The 15,261-nt window shown below is 42.2% G+C and overlaps 1 protein-coding gene across 1 annotated transcript in view; it reads right to left on the bottom strand.

Annotated features, from left to right (window-relative positions):
* The window catches only part of LOC106563906 (cell adhesion molecule 2), a 678,742-nt gene that overhangs the window by 153,875 nt on the left and 509,606 nt on the right, over positions 1-15,261 (bottom strand). The window contains exon 4 of the mRNA XM_014129855.2: positions 5,429-5,581. Within this exon, the coding sequence (XP_013985330.2) occupies positions 5,429-5,581 (153 nt within the window). The remainder of the gene's footprint in view (positions 1-5,428; positions 5,582-15,261) is intronic.

Genomic DNA, 15,261 nt, shown 5'->3' on the forward strand with positions numbered 1-15,261 from the left:
GTTAGTTGAGGTAATTTGTACATGTAAGTGGGGGTAAAGTGACTATGCATAGATAATAAACAGCGAGTAGCAGCAGTGTAAAAACAAATGGGGGGGGGGGGTCAATGAAAATAGTCTGGGTAGCCATTTGATTAGATGTTCAGGAGTCTTATGGCTTGGGGGTAGAAGCTGTTTAGAAGCCTCTTGGACCTAGACTTGACGCCCCGATAACGCTTTTGCCGTGCGGCAGCAGAGAGAACAGTCTATGACTAGCCTCTTTTAAGGTGGCTGGAGTCTTTGACAATTTTTAGGGCCTTCCTCTGACACCACCTTGTATAGAGTTCCTGGATGGCAGGAAGCTTGGCCCCAGTGATGTACTGGGCCGTACGCACTATCCTCTGTAGCGGCTTGCGGTCAGATTCCAAGCAGTTGCCATACCAAGCCGTGATGCAACCAGTCAGGATGCTCTCAATGTTGCAGCTGTGATCACACAGTCGTCCGGAATAGCTGGTGCACTCATGCATGGTTCAGTGTTGCTTGCCTTGATGCGAGCATTGAAGGCATTTAGCTCGTCCGGTAGGCTCGCGTCACTGGGCAGCTCGCGGCTGGGTTTCCCTTTGTAATCCGTAATAGTTTGCAAGCTCTGCAACATCCGATGAGTGTCAGAGCCGGTGTTGTAGGATTCAATCTTCGTCCTGTATTGTTGTTTTGACTGTTTGATTGTTTATCGGAGGGCATAGCGGGATTTCTTATAAGCGTCCGGATTAGTGTCCCACTCCTTGAAAGAGGTAGTTCTAGCCTTTAGCTCAGTGCGGATGTTGCCTGTAAATCCATGGCTTCTGGTTGGGCTATGTAAGTACGGTCCCTGTGATCACGATGCCTCTCTTTGTCAAATGGAGGGCGAGGGATAGCTTTGTACGCCTCTCTGTGTGTGGAATAATGGTGGTCTAGAGATGTTTTTCTTCTGGTTGAAATGAGGCAAAACGGATTTATATTTTCCTGCACTAAAGTCTCCTGCCACTTCTGGGTGAACATTTTCTTCTTTGCTTACGGCCTTATACAGCTCGTCGAGTGCGGTCTTAGTGTCAGCATCGGTTTGTGGTGGTTAATAGACAGCTACGAAAAATATAGATGAAAACTCTCTTGGTAAATAGTGTGGTCTATTGCTTATCATGAGATACTCTACCTCCAGCGATGCAAAATCTTGAGACTTCCTTAATATTAGAGATAAAGAGACACAGACCGCCACCCTTTGTCTTACCAGAGGCAGCTGTTCTGTCTTGCCGATGGTGCCAGGTTTCCTCCAGACGTGACGATTGGCATTCAGGCGAAAGAGTTCAATCTTTGTTTCATCAGACCAGAGAATCTTGTTTCTCATGGTCTGAGAGTCTTTAGGTGCCATTTGGCAAACTCCAAGTGGGCAGTCATGCCTTTTACTGAGGAGTGGCTTCAGTCTGACCGCTCTACCATAAAGGCTTGATTGGTGGAGTGCTGCAAAGATGATTGTGCTTCTGGAAGGTTCTCCCATCTCCACAGAGGAACTCTGGAGCTCTGTCAGAGTGACCATCGGGTTCTTGGTCACCTCCCTGACCAAGGCCCTTCTCCCCTGATTGCTCAGTTTTGCCTGGCGGCCAGCTCAAGGAAGATTCTTGGTGGTTCCAAACTTCTTCCATTTAAGAATGGAGGCCACTGTGTTCTTGGGGACCTTCAATGCCTCGACACAATCCTGTCTCGGAGCTCTACAGACAATTCCTTCGACCTAATGGCTTGGTTTTTGCTCTGACATGCACTGTCAACTGTGGGACCTTATATAGACAGGTGTGTGCCTTTCCAAATCATGTCCAATCAATTGAATTTACTTCAGGTGGCCTCCAATCAAGTTGTAGAAACATCTCAAGGATGATCAATGGAAACAGGATGTACCTGAGATCAATATCAAGTCTCATAGCAAAGGGTCTGAATACTTATGAAAATAAGGCATTTTTTAAAATATTTTTTATACATTTGTAAAAATTTCTAAAAACCTATTTTCACTTCGTTATTAAGTGGTATTGTGTGTAGATTGCTGAGAAAAAAAATACATATTGAATCAATTTTAGAATAAGGCTGTAATGTAACAAAATCTGGAAAAAGTCAAGGGGTCTGAACACTTTCCTGAAGGCACTGTATGTGTGTGTCCATGCAGTGTCCATGTGATGTGTGTGTGATGTGTGTGTGTGTGTGTATGTGTGTGTGTCTGTGTGATGTGTGTGTGTCCATGTGTATGTGTGATGTGTGTATGTGTGTGTGTGTGTGTGTGTGTGTGTGATGTGTGCGTATGTGTGTGTGTGATGTGTGTGTGTGTGTGTGTGTGTGTGTGTGTGTGTGTGTGTGTGTGTGTGTGTGTGTGTGTGTGTGTGTGTGTGTGTGTGTGTGTGTGTGTGTGTGTGTGTGTGTGTGTGCTCCAAAGTCAATGTGCTGTAACTTAGTTGTGAGGCTGATTGATTGACAGATCTGCTGATCATTGGTATTGATGGGATTCAGGCCTTGTGTTTTCTGCCTCCTCCTGGTAGAGTAATTACCTTTAACATCCTGCTCACTCCGACACCCCGCCTCTGGTGTGTGTGTGTGTGTGTGTGTGTGTGTGTGTGTGTGTGTGTGTGTGTGTGTGTGTGTGTGTGTGTGTGTGTGTGTGTGTGTGTGTGTGTGTGTGTGTGTGTATGTGTGTTTAATCCAAACTCTGACAACAAAAAAATGGAAAACTTCAGCAACATTGACCAACTGTATAAACGAAAAGTAAAGTTCTAATGAAAAGCTGTGTGTTTTTTTGGGGGGTTTGTTGGTTTTTTATAACCGTCAGTGTAGCTTCATTACATAAGTGGACCTTGAGCTGAATGGGATCATCAGCTGACTAGATGTCTGAGTAGGAGTATTGTAAAGGTTGTGAGTGGGCCGACTGTGGTATTCTTCATAATTTCAATGGTATTGTCTGAATGAGATGCTAATTAAAAGTCCTCTGTAACTCAGTTAGTTGAGCATGGCTCTTGTCGACGACAGGATAGTGGTGTTGCTTTGGCGTCTGCTGAATTGCATGTTATATTATTATATATCGTGTCTTCCGGACACATTGGGGATATATTCGGGAAATTGTGCTTGGCTAGCTGCTAGCTTAGTTTTTTGTTTTTTTCAACAACAAAAAATTCGCTTCAAAAAGCCAACCTGGCACAATTAGCCACGATGCTGAGGCCGACCAGCTGAGCAGAAAATTACATCCGGTAACAGAAATCTGTATCAGCCAATTGAAATCGTTAACACAGTTGGACGTGATCCAACAATTTCTCACTAAAGAATCCTTAACAGAAGTCCACCAGCATGTTCTCATAATCAAATGACTAACATAATGTGTAACAATGGGTCTGGACAATTAGCTCACAGTGTGAGGTGCCTGCTTCCTGACATTCATTACCAGTCGCGGCGAAATTGGAATCACCCGTTTTGGGGTGACCGTTTTCTTGTTTTTGAATTTGTGGCTTTACATTTCATTGTGCTATTGTGTTGAGAGGGAAAGTGTAGTCATTACCATGAAAATGAATATTATGAATTCAAACCCTTGTTTACAAACACACTGCTAATAAATTATGTTATATATTAGATATATTAATTATTATTATAATTATCCACTTCGTCACTTATGCTTTTTTGACTTGCAGCATTGGAGCGATATGCCCCATGTCGGTTTGTTATTTGACTTGAGGACCAGCATTGGAGCGATATGCAGCATCAGTCTATAATGAACACAGCATCAGTCTATAATGAACACAGCATCAGTCTATAATGAACACAGCATCAGTCTATAATGAACACAGCATCAGTCTATAATTAACACAGCATCAGTCTATAATGAACACATCATCAGTCTATAATGAACACAGCATCAGTCTATAACTAATGCAGCATCAGTCTATAATGAACACAGCATCAGTCTATAATGAACACAGCATCAGTCTATAATGAACACAGCATCAGTCTATAATGAACACAGCATCAGTCTATAATGAATACAGTATCAGTCTATAATGAACACAGCATCAGTCTATAATGAACACAGCATCAGTCTATAATAAACACAGCATCAGTCATCAGTCTATAATGGACACAGCATCAGTCTATAATGAACACAGCATCCATCTATAATGAACACAGCATCTATAATGAACACAGCATCAGTCTATAATGAACACAGCATCAGTCTATAATGAACACAGCATCAGTCTATAATGAACACAGCATCAGTCTATAATGAACACAGCATTAGTCTATAATGAACACAGCATCAGTCTATAACTAATGCAGCATCAGTCTATAATGAACACAGCATCAGTCTATAATGAACACAGCATCAGTCTATAATGAACACAGCATCAGTCTATAATGAATACAGTATCAGTCTATAATGAACACAGCATCAGTCTATAATGAACACAGCATCAGTCTATAATAAACACAGCATCAGTCATCAGTCTATAATGGACACAGCATCAGTCTATAATTAACACAGCATCCGTCTATAATGAATACAGCATCTATAATGAACACAGCATCAGTCTATAATGAACACAGCATCAGTCTATAATGAACACAGCGTCTATAATGAACACAGCGTCTATAATGAACACAGCATCAGTCTATAATGAACACAGCATCAGTTTATGATGAACACAGCATCAGTCTATAATGAACACAGCATCAGTCTATAATGAACACAGCGTCAGTCTATAATGAACACAGCATCAGTCTATAATGAACACAGCATCCGTCTATAATGAACACCGCATCTATAATGAACACAGCATCAGTCTATAATGAACACAGCATCAGTCTATAATGAACACAGCATCTATAATGAACACAGCATCAGTCTATGATGAACACAGCGTCTATGATGAACACAGCATCAGTCTATAATGAACACAGCATCAGTCTATAATGAACACAGCATCAGTCTATAATGAACACAGCGTCTATAATGAACACAGCATCAGTCTATGTGTCTGGTCCCAGTCCGCCACTGGCTCCAGTGTGTCTGGTCCCAGTCCGCCCCTGGCTCTAGCCAGTGTGTCTGGTCCCAGTCCGCCCCTGGCTCCAGTGTGTCTGGTCTCAGTCCGCCCCTGGATCCAGTGTGTCTGGTCCCAGTCCGCCCCTGACTCTAGCCAGTGTGTCTGGTCCCAGTCCGCCCCTGACTCTAGCCAGTGTGTCTGGTCCCAGTCCGCCCCTGGCTCTAGCCAGTGTGTCTGGTCCCAGTCCGCCCCTGGATCTAGCCAGTGTGTCTGGTCCCAGTCCGCCCCTGGATCCAGTGTGTCTGGTCCCAGTCCGCCCCTGGCTCTAGCCAGTGTGTGTGTGTGTGTGTTCTTGTATGTGTGAGTACACTCCTGCGTGCATGCTATCCGGTGCGTGCGCGTGCTATACTCACCCAGTACAGTAAGGTAGGCCTTGGCGGTCTTGACAGGCATGGTGAATAGAGAACAGGTGTACATCCCCTCGTCGGCCAGTGTCACCTCACTGATACTGATGGTCAGCTCCGACCACGATGCTCGGACCAGCTCGATACGGTTATCTCTCAAAGCTAGAAGAGGGAGGGAGGGAGGGAGGGAGGGAGGGAGGGAGGGAGGGAGAGAATAGCTAATTTACTAATGGATTTTATCACGAACAATAACAATGATAACGTCTTATTTCATCACACACAATATGTCAACAAAAACAGCAAAATGCACTTAATACAACTATCCCTGGGCAGTACAGGAAGGGAGAGAGAGAGAGAGAGGAGAGCAAGAGAGACTTCCAACTGTGAACATATAAGGGTTGGGGTTGATTCCAATTTATTTTCATAGTGTCACGCTCTGACCTAGAAGAGCTGTGTTTTTCTTGTTTAGTTAGGTCAGGGTGTGATAGGTGGGTGGGCATTCTATGTTTTCGTTTTCTATGTTTTGGCCAGGTATGGTTTCCAATCAGAGGCAGCTGTCTATCGTTGTCTCTGATTGGAAGCCATACTTAGGCAGCCTGTTTTTCATGTGTTGTTGTGGGTAGTTGATCTCCGTTTTGTCAAGTGTACCTGACGGAACTGTTGGCTGTCGTTTTTGTTGTGTTTTTGTTTAAGTGTTTTCATTAAAGAAAAGTATGAGCACTCTACACGCCGCGCCTTGGTCCCATTTATACGACCCGCGTTACAGAACTACCCACCATGATTGGATCAAGTGACGTGCCCAGGCGGAAATGGACACCTGGTCACATAAGGAGTGGATGGAGAGGAGAAACTGGACTTGGTGCCAGGTAATCGAGCGATATCGGAGCCTACCTGAGAAAAACGAGAGGCAGCCCCCCCCAACAAAATTTGAGGTGGGGCACACGGGTAATTTGGCTGGGCCAGGGGTGAGGCCTGAGTCAACTCCCCGTGCTTATTGTGGTGAGCATGTGCCTGCCTCTCGCACTCTCTCTACAGTGCGCCGCCATATCCCAGTACGTCCTGTGCCTGCTCCTCGCGCTCTCCCTCCAGTGCGCCTCTACACGCCGCGCCTTGGTCCCCTTTATACGACCCCTGTGGTGGCTAATTTCCGCATTACCAAATGAGGATTTACAAACACACCAGTCCGAGTTAAAACTACATCTTTAATACTTAAGATACTTTTGCAAAAGTTCTTGACCCCACCAATGCATTCTCTCGAATGAATCATTTAATGAGGTGATTACAGAATGGCTACAGGGATCTTTTATAGCAACGATACAGCCCCTTCAACGTACATTGACAAACCACAGATACTTAGTAACAGTTCACAAATGTTACGTTTTGTATGACAGATATCCATAAAACACATCAGACAGTAACTGCTATGTCAACCTGGTTCATTATATAGCCCAGTATCTGGTCTCCTTAGAACTGTCCCTCCCAGGTACGGTATAGAACAGAACTATTTCATCCAATGGCATATATCAATTGTCAACTCTAGATACTCCCATCTCAAGCAAACCCCCTCTTGACCCCACTCCTGGACAGGCTCACTGGGGGGAGTGAGCCTCTAGGCCATATATTATCACAGGATAAGTGTGAGATCTAAGAGACCATGGTCCCAGACACTGCCATAAACCTCCCCACAATAAGGAAAAGGAGGGTGTGACTTGCTCACAGACATTGTGGAGACAAGTCATTGGTTCCCCAGTAATCACGCCACCCCTTCACATGGTTTAAGCATAGGTAAGGACACATTCCCATGACGACAAGTCTGACCTCTCCCCTCTCTGGGCCCCAAGTGTCTGAGCCCCAGCTAAGGTAGACGTGCAACTGAAAAGACACCAGAGTCCAATGGACACTTTCTAATGACAAGTACCTCAAATAAGCATATTATACTAATAAAACATCTTAATTATCTATGTTACCCAACTAATTCTGATTCGTCCACGACACCCCTGTTACACATATTCCAAAATTCAATTCTGGAATACAAGCAGGAAATTGAGAATTTACTTGGAATTGATTTGGAATTGCAGCAAGGTAATTGAATTGAAATTTAGACTGTCTGAATTGACATTTTAAAATAAAAACATCCTTGGAATGGAATTGGATTATAATTATGCAAATTCCAGTCACTGGAGTTAATGCATTCAGCACTGAAATGGAATGCAAACTTTGTTTTAAAACTATAAAATAATTATATACATTACAGTATATACATTATGTTTTGAAATGTTTTCCAATTAGTTGCAATATATTTCCGGTTCCAATTAAAGGGTTAGCGCAGACATATTGGTTTCCATACCTTGTCTATGAACTATGTCATTTTGTACTTTTATATGGAGGAAAAATTCAAATTTCCATGAGTATTGCTCACTCAATTATTCTGTATAGCTTTATAATTCTACAACATAAATTAATTTAGCAGATGCTTTTATCCAAAGCGACTTGAAGTCATTCATGCATAAGCTTTTTATTTAAGGGTGGATTGCTTTTTTTAGCCTTGGAAAATATTTAAAGTGGTGTCAGAGCTGATTAACATATTTCCCAGCATGCTGTTTTGTAGGTACATTTAAAAAAAAAATATTTGTTTCTATTTCTGTGTTTTTCGTTGTACATTGATTGGTATTTTTATTATGCAGCACATCGTATTTTTGTAAATCGACTCTAATCTGTTTAGTGGTTGGATTTGTTACAGTCATTATTTAGATGGTGGAGTCTGTTCATATGATTTAGGTTGTCTTGTCAACTTCATGCTCCCTACCTGGCTATCAGTCTGAATGCAAACGGTGGGTGATGAACTATTCAAAAAATATTACAAAGCCACCATTTTGGATAGATTTCAGTGGGAATTAGAATCCACCCTGAAGGTCAATTTAATTTGACAAAACGGCAGAGGTGAGCAGGTCAAAGACATCATGTTGCTGTGATAGGAAGTAAACCGGCAATGAAAGATGAACCTCGTGGTATTTGTAGCAATTCATAGAGGCTATATGTGCAAGTCTCTGTCACTAGTAAACACAGTCATGGGTGGTAATTCTAACATTCACTCTAAAGGCACACTGGGATATATGCTAATATGAGCAAATATTTGCAAATATCCCCGAGTGCCTTTATTGAATGTTGGAATTACCACCGATGACTGTGTTTGCTAGTGACAAAGACATGGTTGTTGCATTGTATTGTCAATCCTGTAGCCTTCACCAAGTGAGCGCATACGTTAATATATTATCCTTGTAATTTAACCCTTTATGACAATACATTAAAATATCACATAAGTGGTTGTTCCACTGGATATCATAAGGTGAATGCACCAATTTGTAAGTCGCTCTGGATAAGAGCGTCTGCTAAATGACGTAAATGAAAATGAAATAAGGCTATACCTTAACAGCCTAGTTCTACCCTGAAACTCCTGGTTTGCAGACCACATCAAGCAATCCATATTATTATTGTGGCTCGTAAAGTGATATCCAACAATAGGAATTTGTTTTTGTTTGTTTGTTTTTATTGCTATACATAGATAATTAACAATCAATCAATCAATCAATGTCCATGCAAAAACACAGATATCGAAACAAACCCTTAAAAAAAAATCTACCTGCAATAAAGCATGCTGGGAATTATGATGATGGGCGTGTTTTGGATTGTGTGTGCGTTTGTTTTACTCTACATAGAATACAAATGACACAATCACACTCAAGTTATTAAAGGTAAAGTTATTAAAGGTAAAGTTATTATTGCATTTAGAATGAGAGCCAAGGTGAAGGAGAATTGGACAAAAAGAAATGATTACCTGCACCATCTAAACTCGAATAACTCCAACTACTAACAGACTGATTTAGTTTTTTTGGAGGTTAGAAAAATATATGTAATTTATCTTTGTATAGTTTATGTGTCGGGGGGGGCTAGAGTCAGTCTGTTATATCTGGAGTATTTCTCCTGTCTTATCCGATGTCCTGTGTTAATTTCTCCCTCTAATTCTCTCTCTCCCTCTCCTCTCGGAGGACCTGAGCCCTGGGACCTCATGATTACCTGGCTTGATGACTCTTTCGAACCTTCTACCTTGTCCTGGACCTTCTACCTTGTCCTGGACCTTCTACCTTGTCCTGGACCTTCTACCTTGTCCTGGACCTTCTACCTTGTCCTGGACCTTCTACCTTGTCCTGGACCTTCTATTTTCTACTCTCTCTCTCCTCTCTCGCACCTGCTGTCTCTAACTCTGAATGATCGGCTATGAAAAGCCAACTGACATTTACTCCTGAGGTGCTGACCTGTTGTACCGTCTACAACCACTGTGATTATTATTATCTGGCCCAGCTGGTCATCTATGAGCGTTTGAACATCTTGGCCATGTTCTGTTTTAATCTCCACCTGGCACAGCCAGAAGAGGACTGGCCACCCCTCATAGCCTGGTTCCTCTCTAGGTTTCTTCATAGGTTCCAGCCTTTCTAGAGAGTTTTTCCTAGCCACTGTGTTTCTACACCTGCATTGCTTGCTGTTTGGGGTTTTAGGCTGGGTTTCTGTACAGCACTTTGTGACATCGACTGATGTAAAAAGGGCTTTATAAATACATTTGATTGATTGATTGATAACATCAATCAATTAATCAATCAACGTGCGTACAAAAACACAGATATAGACACACAATTCTAGAAATCAACCTGCAATAAAGCATATTGGGAAATATGATAATGAGGGGCGTGGTTTTGGGTGTTTGCATTGTTTTACTCTACACAGAATAAAAATGACACAATCACACTCAAGTTATTAAAGGTAAAGTTATTAAAGGTAAAGTTATTAAAGGTAAAGTTATTAAAGGTCCCAAACAGTCAAAATCATTTGGATGAAACCAAAACCAAGTAGGACAACCAAAGTATAAAAATTGACTGTTACTTCTACATTGATAAAGTTTGATCATAAAATTACTGGTCCCCTCCCCCATGTCAAACACCATCGAATCAGGAAGAGGGATGGAGGTGGGATTATTAAGGGCTTTTTTTTGTTTGTTTCATACACCAATGGTAACGTCTTATTCTCTTACCTAATTTAAATAAGTACCGCCTCGTAACCAACGTCACAGAGGGGCGTGGTTTACGTAGCTAGATAGCTAGTCTACTGGTAACTAAAAGTGACTGCAGCGTGTCAGCAAATACACTATATATACAAAAGTATGTGGACACACCTTTAAATTTCTGGATTAGGCTATTTCAGCCACACATGTCACTGACAGGTGTATAAAATCAAGCACAGAGCCATGTAATCTCCATAGATAAAACATTGACAGTAGAATGGCCTTACTGAAGAGCTCAATGACTTTCAACATGGCACGGTTATAGGATGCCACCTTTCCAACAAGTCAATTCGTCAAGTTTCTGTCCTGCTAGAGCTGCACTGGTCAACTGTAAGTGTTGTTATTGGAGCAACAATGGCTCAGGCGTGAAGCTCACAGAACGGGACCGCCGAGTGCTGAAGCGCGTAGTACTCTATGTAAAAATCGTCTGTCCTCGGTTGCAACACTCACTACCGAGTTCCAAATTGCCTCTGGAAGCAACGTCAGCACAAGAACTGTTCGTCGGGAGCTTCATGAAATGGGTTTCCATGGCCGAGCAGCTGCACACAAACCTAAGATCACCATGCTAGCTGCCATTGGACACTTGAGCAGTGGAAACGCATTATCTGGAATGATGAATCACGCTTCACCATCTGGCAGTCCGACGGACACATTCTGGGTTTGACGAATGCCAGGAGAACGCTACCTGCCCGAATATATAGTGCCAACTGTAAAGTTTGGTGGAGGAGGAATAATGGTCTGGGGCTGTTTTTCATGGTTCATGCCCCTTAGTTCCAGTGAAGGGAAATCTTAACGCTACAACATACAATAACATTCTAGATGATTCTGTGCTTCCAACTTTGTGGCAACAGTTTGGGGAAGGCCCTTTCCTGTTTCAGCATGACAATGCCCCCGTGTACAAAATGAGGTCCATACACAAATGGTTTGTCGAGATCAGTGTGGAAGAACTTGACTGGCCTCCACAGAGCCCTGACCTCAACCACATCGAACACCTTTGGGATGAATTGGAACACTGACCGTGAACCAGGCCTAATCGCCCAACATCGGTGCCCGACCTCACTAATGCTCTTGTGACTGAATGGAAGCAAGTCGCCGGAGCAATGTTCCAACACTTTTGGTCATGTATAATTAGAGCTTTTGGGCTCGCTATACATGTCGTCTATACTGTTGCTGTTACAATAACCAAACAGTTAGATAAACAACTCATTTGTGAAACCATATTGTGGTGTATGACAGGATTGGATGTTGCATGCAATTTCAATGTTGTTTGAGTTGCTTTGTTTACCGGCAATTGTTTGGAGATAATCTCACTACAACACAGTGTCCATGTTGCTCGACATAGAGGTTCTCAAAGAACCATCAGACAAGGTGATTTCCCCGTCCCACTCATCGTCTGTCTTTCCAGACTTCCTGGTAATTTGATATGAGAGAAAAGGTACTTTTTCCCCACAATATTGCATTTTTATCTGGAGAAATATTATGGGTGACTTTTTAGTAACTCAGAAGGTTATTTTACATGGGAATCAGAATTTGGGATGGGAGTTTGGGATGTTTAACACCAACACTCAGGTTATTCTACAAGACTGAGTGTTATTTTAACTCCTGAATGAATAAACCTTTCATTCATTTCATGGAGAGTGAAATTCCACTTAGATCTCTGCTGCCCGACCTGAGCCCAACATTATACATCGGGTTAGGGATGGATAGGGCCTGTTGTTTCATCAATAACTAGGGATGGATAGGGCCTGTTGTTTCATCAATAACTAGGGATGGATAGGGCCTGTTGTTTCATCAATAACTAGGGATGGATAGGGCCTGTTGTTTCATCAATAACTAGGGATGGATAGGGCCTGTTGTTTCATCAATAACTAGGGATGGATAGGGCCTGTTGTTTCATCAATAACTAGGGATGGATAGGGCCTGTTGTTTCATCAATAACTAGGGATGGATAGGGCCTGTTGTTTCATCAATAACTAGGGATGGATAGGGCCTGTTGTTTCATCAATAACTAGGGATGGATAGGGCCTGTTGTTTCATCAATAACTAGGGATGGATAGGACCTGTTGTTTCATCAATAACTATGGATGGATAGGGCTCAGATATCACTAGATTGATCAGCAACATGTTTAAGCTGAGCCATTTGCTCGTGTTCTGCTGCACAGTACAGTCATATCTGACTAACATCATAACATGGTGTCAGAAATGTTTCAACCTCATCAAATATAAAACAGGAGATTATTTCACAGAGTTTAGTCTGAGTTTAGAGTGATGAAAAGTAGCTAACAGCTAACAGCTAACGCTCATGTCTCTTCATTGAGCCGTTGCTATGGATACTCACAGACTCAGAGCTGCCATGAGCAGAGCGCATGCAGAGCGAGCTGCCTGAGCTTAGGGAGTGAGTGACAGACCGAGAGGAGCAGCTAATGAATTTACTAACAAAGGAAGTTATTTCTGGTTTCAGACAGGGCCAGGCCTTAAATTTGGCAGAAGCAATCGGCAGTGGTGGAAAAAGTACCCAATTGTCAATGTAAAGTAAAAGTATAGATACCTTAATAGAAAGTTACTCAAGTAAAAGTGAAAGTCATCCATTAAAATACTATTTGAATAAAAGTCTAAAAGTATTTGCTTCTAAATATACATAAGTATCAAAAGTAAAAGTATAAATAATTTCAAATTCCTCAGTTATTCCCTCATTTCGTTGAGAGGTTGAATTGCTATTTGGAATCTGCCATGAGTTGAGGTAGTTGGGTTCAGTTTGGCTTGAGTTTATAGAAGTGAATGAATTTAAATTCAGGGAATGGCTCTAGAGAAGGATAATATTGAATTGGGAATTGTAGTTTAGAATTTACTTAGAAAAGGAATATGAGATGAATTGAATTATGTGAATTGGTGTGGCAGAATATTGAATTAGGAATTGTAGTTTTTAATTGGCTTAGAATTGGAATTCAAAATGAGTTGAGTAGAATTTAAGAACTGCTCTGGAATTCTGAATTAAATTGATAGAATGTAGGGAGATGGAATGCTGTTAATTCATGCTGTTAATTTATGCTGTTAATTGATGTTGTTAATTGATGTTGTTAATTGATGCTGTTAATTGATGCTGTTAATTGATGCTGTTAGTTGATTTAGCAAATTTATAAAAAAAAAAATACAAATATCTTATTTACATAAGTATTCAGACCCTTTGCTATGAGACTCTAAATTGAGCTCAGGTGCATCCTGTTTCCATTGATCATCATTGAGATGTTTCTACAACTTGATTGGAGTCCACCTGTGGTAAATTCAATTAATTGGACATGATTTGGAAAGGCACACACCTGTCTATATAAGGTCCCACAGTTGACAGTGCATGTTAGAGCAAAAAGCAAGCCATGATGTCAACGGAATTGTCCGTAGAGCTCAGATGCAGGATTGTGTCGAGGAACAGATCTGGGGAAGGGTAATAAAAACATACTGCAGCATTGAAGGTCCCCAAGAACACAGAGGCATCCATCAGTCTTAAATGGAAGAAGTTTGGAACCACCAAGACTCTTCCTAGAGCTGGCCCCCCGGTCAAACTGAGCAATTGGGGGAGAAGAGCCTTGGTCAGGGAGGTGACCAAGAACCTGATGGTCACTCTGAATGAGCTAGAGATTTCCACGGTGGAGATGGGAGAACCTTCCAGAAGGACAACCATCTCTGCAGCACTCCACCAATCAGGCGTTTATGGTATAGTGGCCAGACGGAAGCCACTCCTCAGTAAAAGGCACATGACAGCCCGCTTGGAGTTTGCCAAAAGGCACCTAAAGACTCTCAGACCATGAGAAACCAGATTCTCTGGTCTGATGAAACCAAGATTGAACTTTTTGGCCTGAATGCCAAGCATCACATCTGGAGGAAACCTGGCATCATCCCTACGGTGAAGCATGGTGGTGGCAGCATCATGCTATGGGGATGTTTTTCAGCGGCAGGGACTGTGAGACTAGTCAGGATAAAGACAAAGATGAACGGAACAAAGTACAGAGAGATCCTCCTCCAGAGTGCTCAGGACCTCAGACTGCGGCTACGGTTCTCCTTCCAACAGGACATCGACCCTAAGCAGACAGCCAAGACAACGCAGGAGTGGCTTCGGGACAAGTCTCTGAATGTCCTTGAGTGGCCCAGCCAGAGCCCGGACTTGAACCCGATCAAACTTCTCTGAAGAGACCTGAAAATAGCTGTGCAGCAACGCTCCCCATCCAACCTGACAGAGCTTGACAGGATCTGCAGAGAAGAATGGGAGAAACTCCCTAAATACAGGTGTTCCAAGCTTGTTGCGTCATACCCAAGAAGACTCGAGGCTGTAATCGCTACCAAAGGTGCTTCAACAAAGTACTGAGTAAAGATTCTGAATACTTATGTAAATGTTATGTTTCAGTTTTTATATTTTTAATACATTTGCAAAAATGTATTTCTGTTTTTGCTTTGTCATTATGGGGTATTGTGTGTAGATTGATGAGTGGGGAAAAAAACAAATTTAATCCATTTTAAAAGTAAGGCTGTAATGTAAAAAACGTGTAAAAAAGTCAAGGGGTCTGAATAATTTCTGTATGCACTGAGACTTGAAGTAGGGTTGCCCCTTGCGTTGCAAGGGCCGTGGCTTTTATGGCGCGATGGGTAACGATGCTTCGTGGGGTGTCAGTTGTTGATGTGTGCAAGGGTCCCTGGTTCGAGCCCGGGTTGGGGCGAAGAGAGGGACGGAACCTACACT

This window comes from Salmo salar, chromosome ssa11 (genome assembly GCF_905237065.1).
Source record: "Salmo salar chromosome ssa11, Ssal_v3.1, whole genome shotgun sequence".
In the NCBI taxonomy this organism is placed as follows: Eukaryota; Metazoa; Chordata; class Actinopteri; order Salmoniformes; family Salmonidae; genus Salmo; species Salmo salar.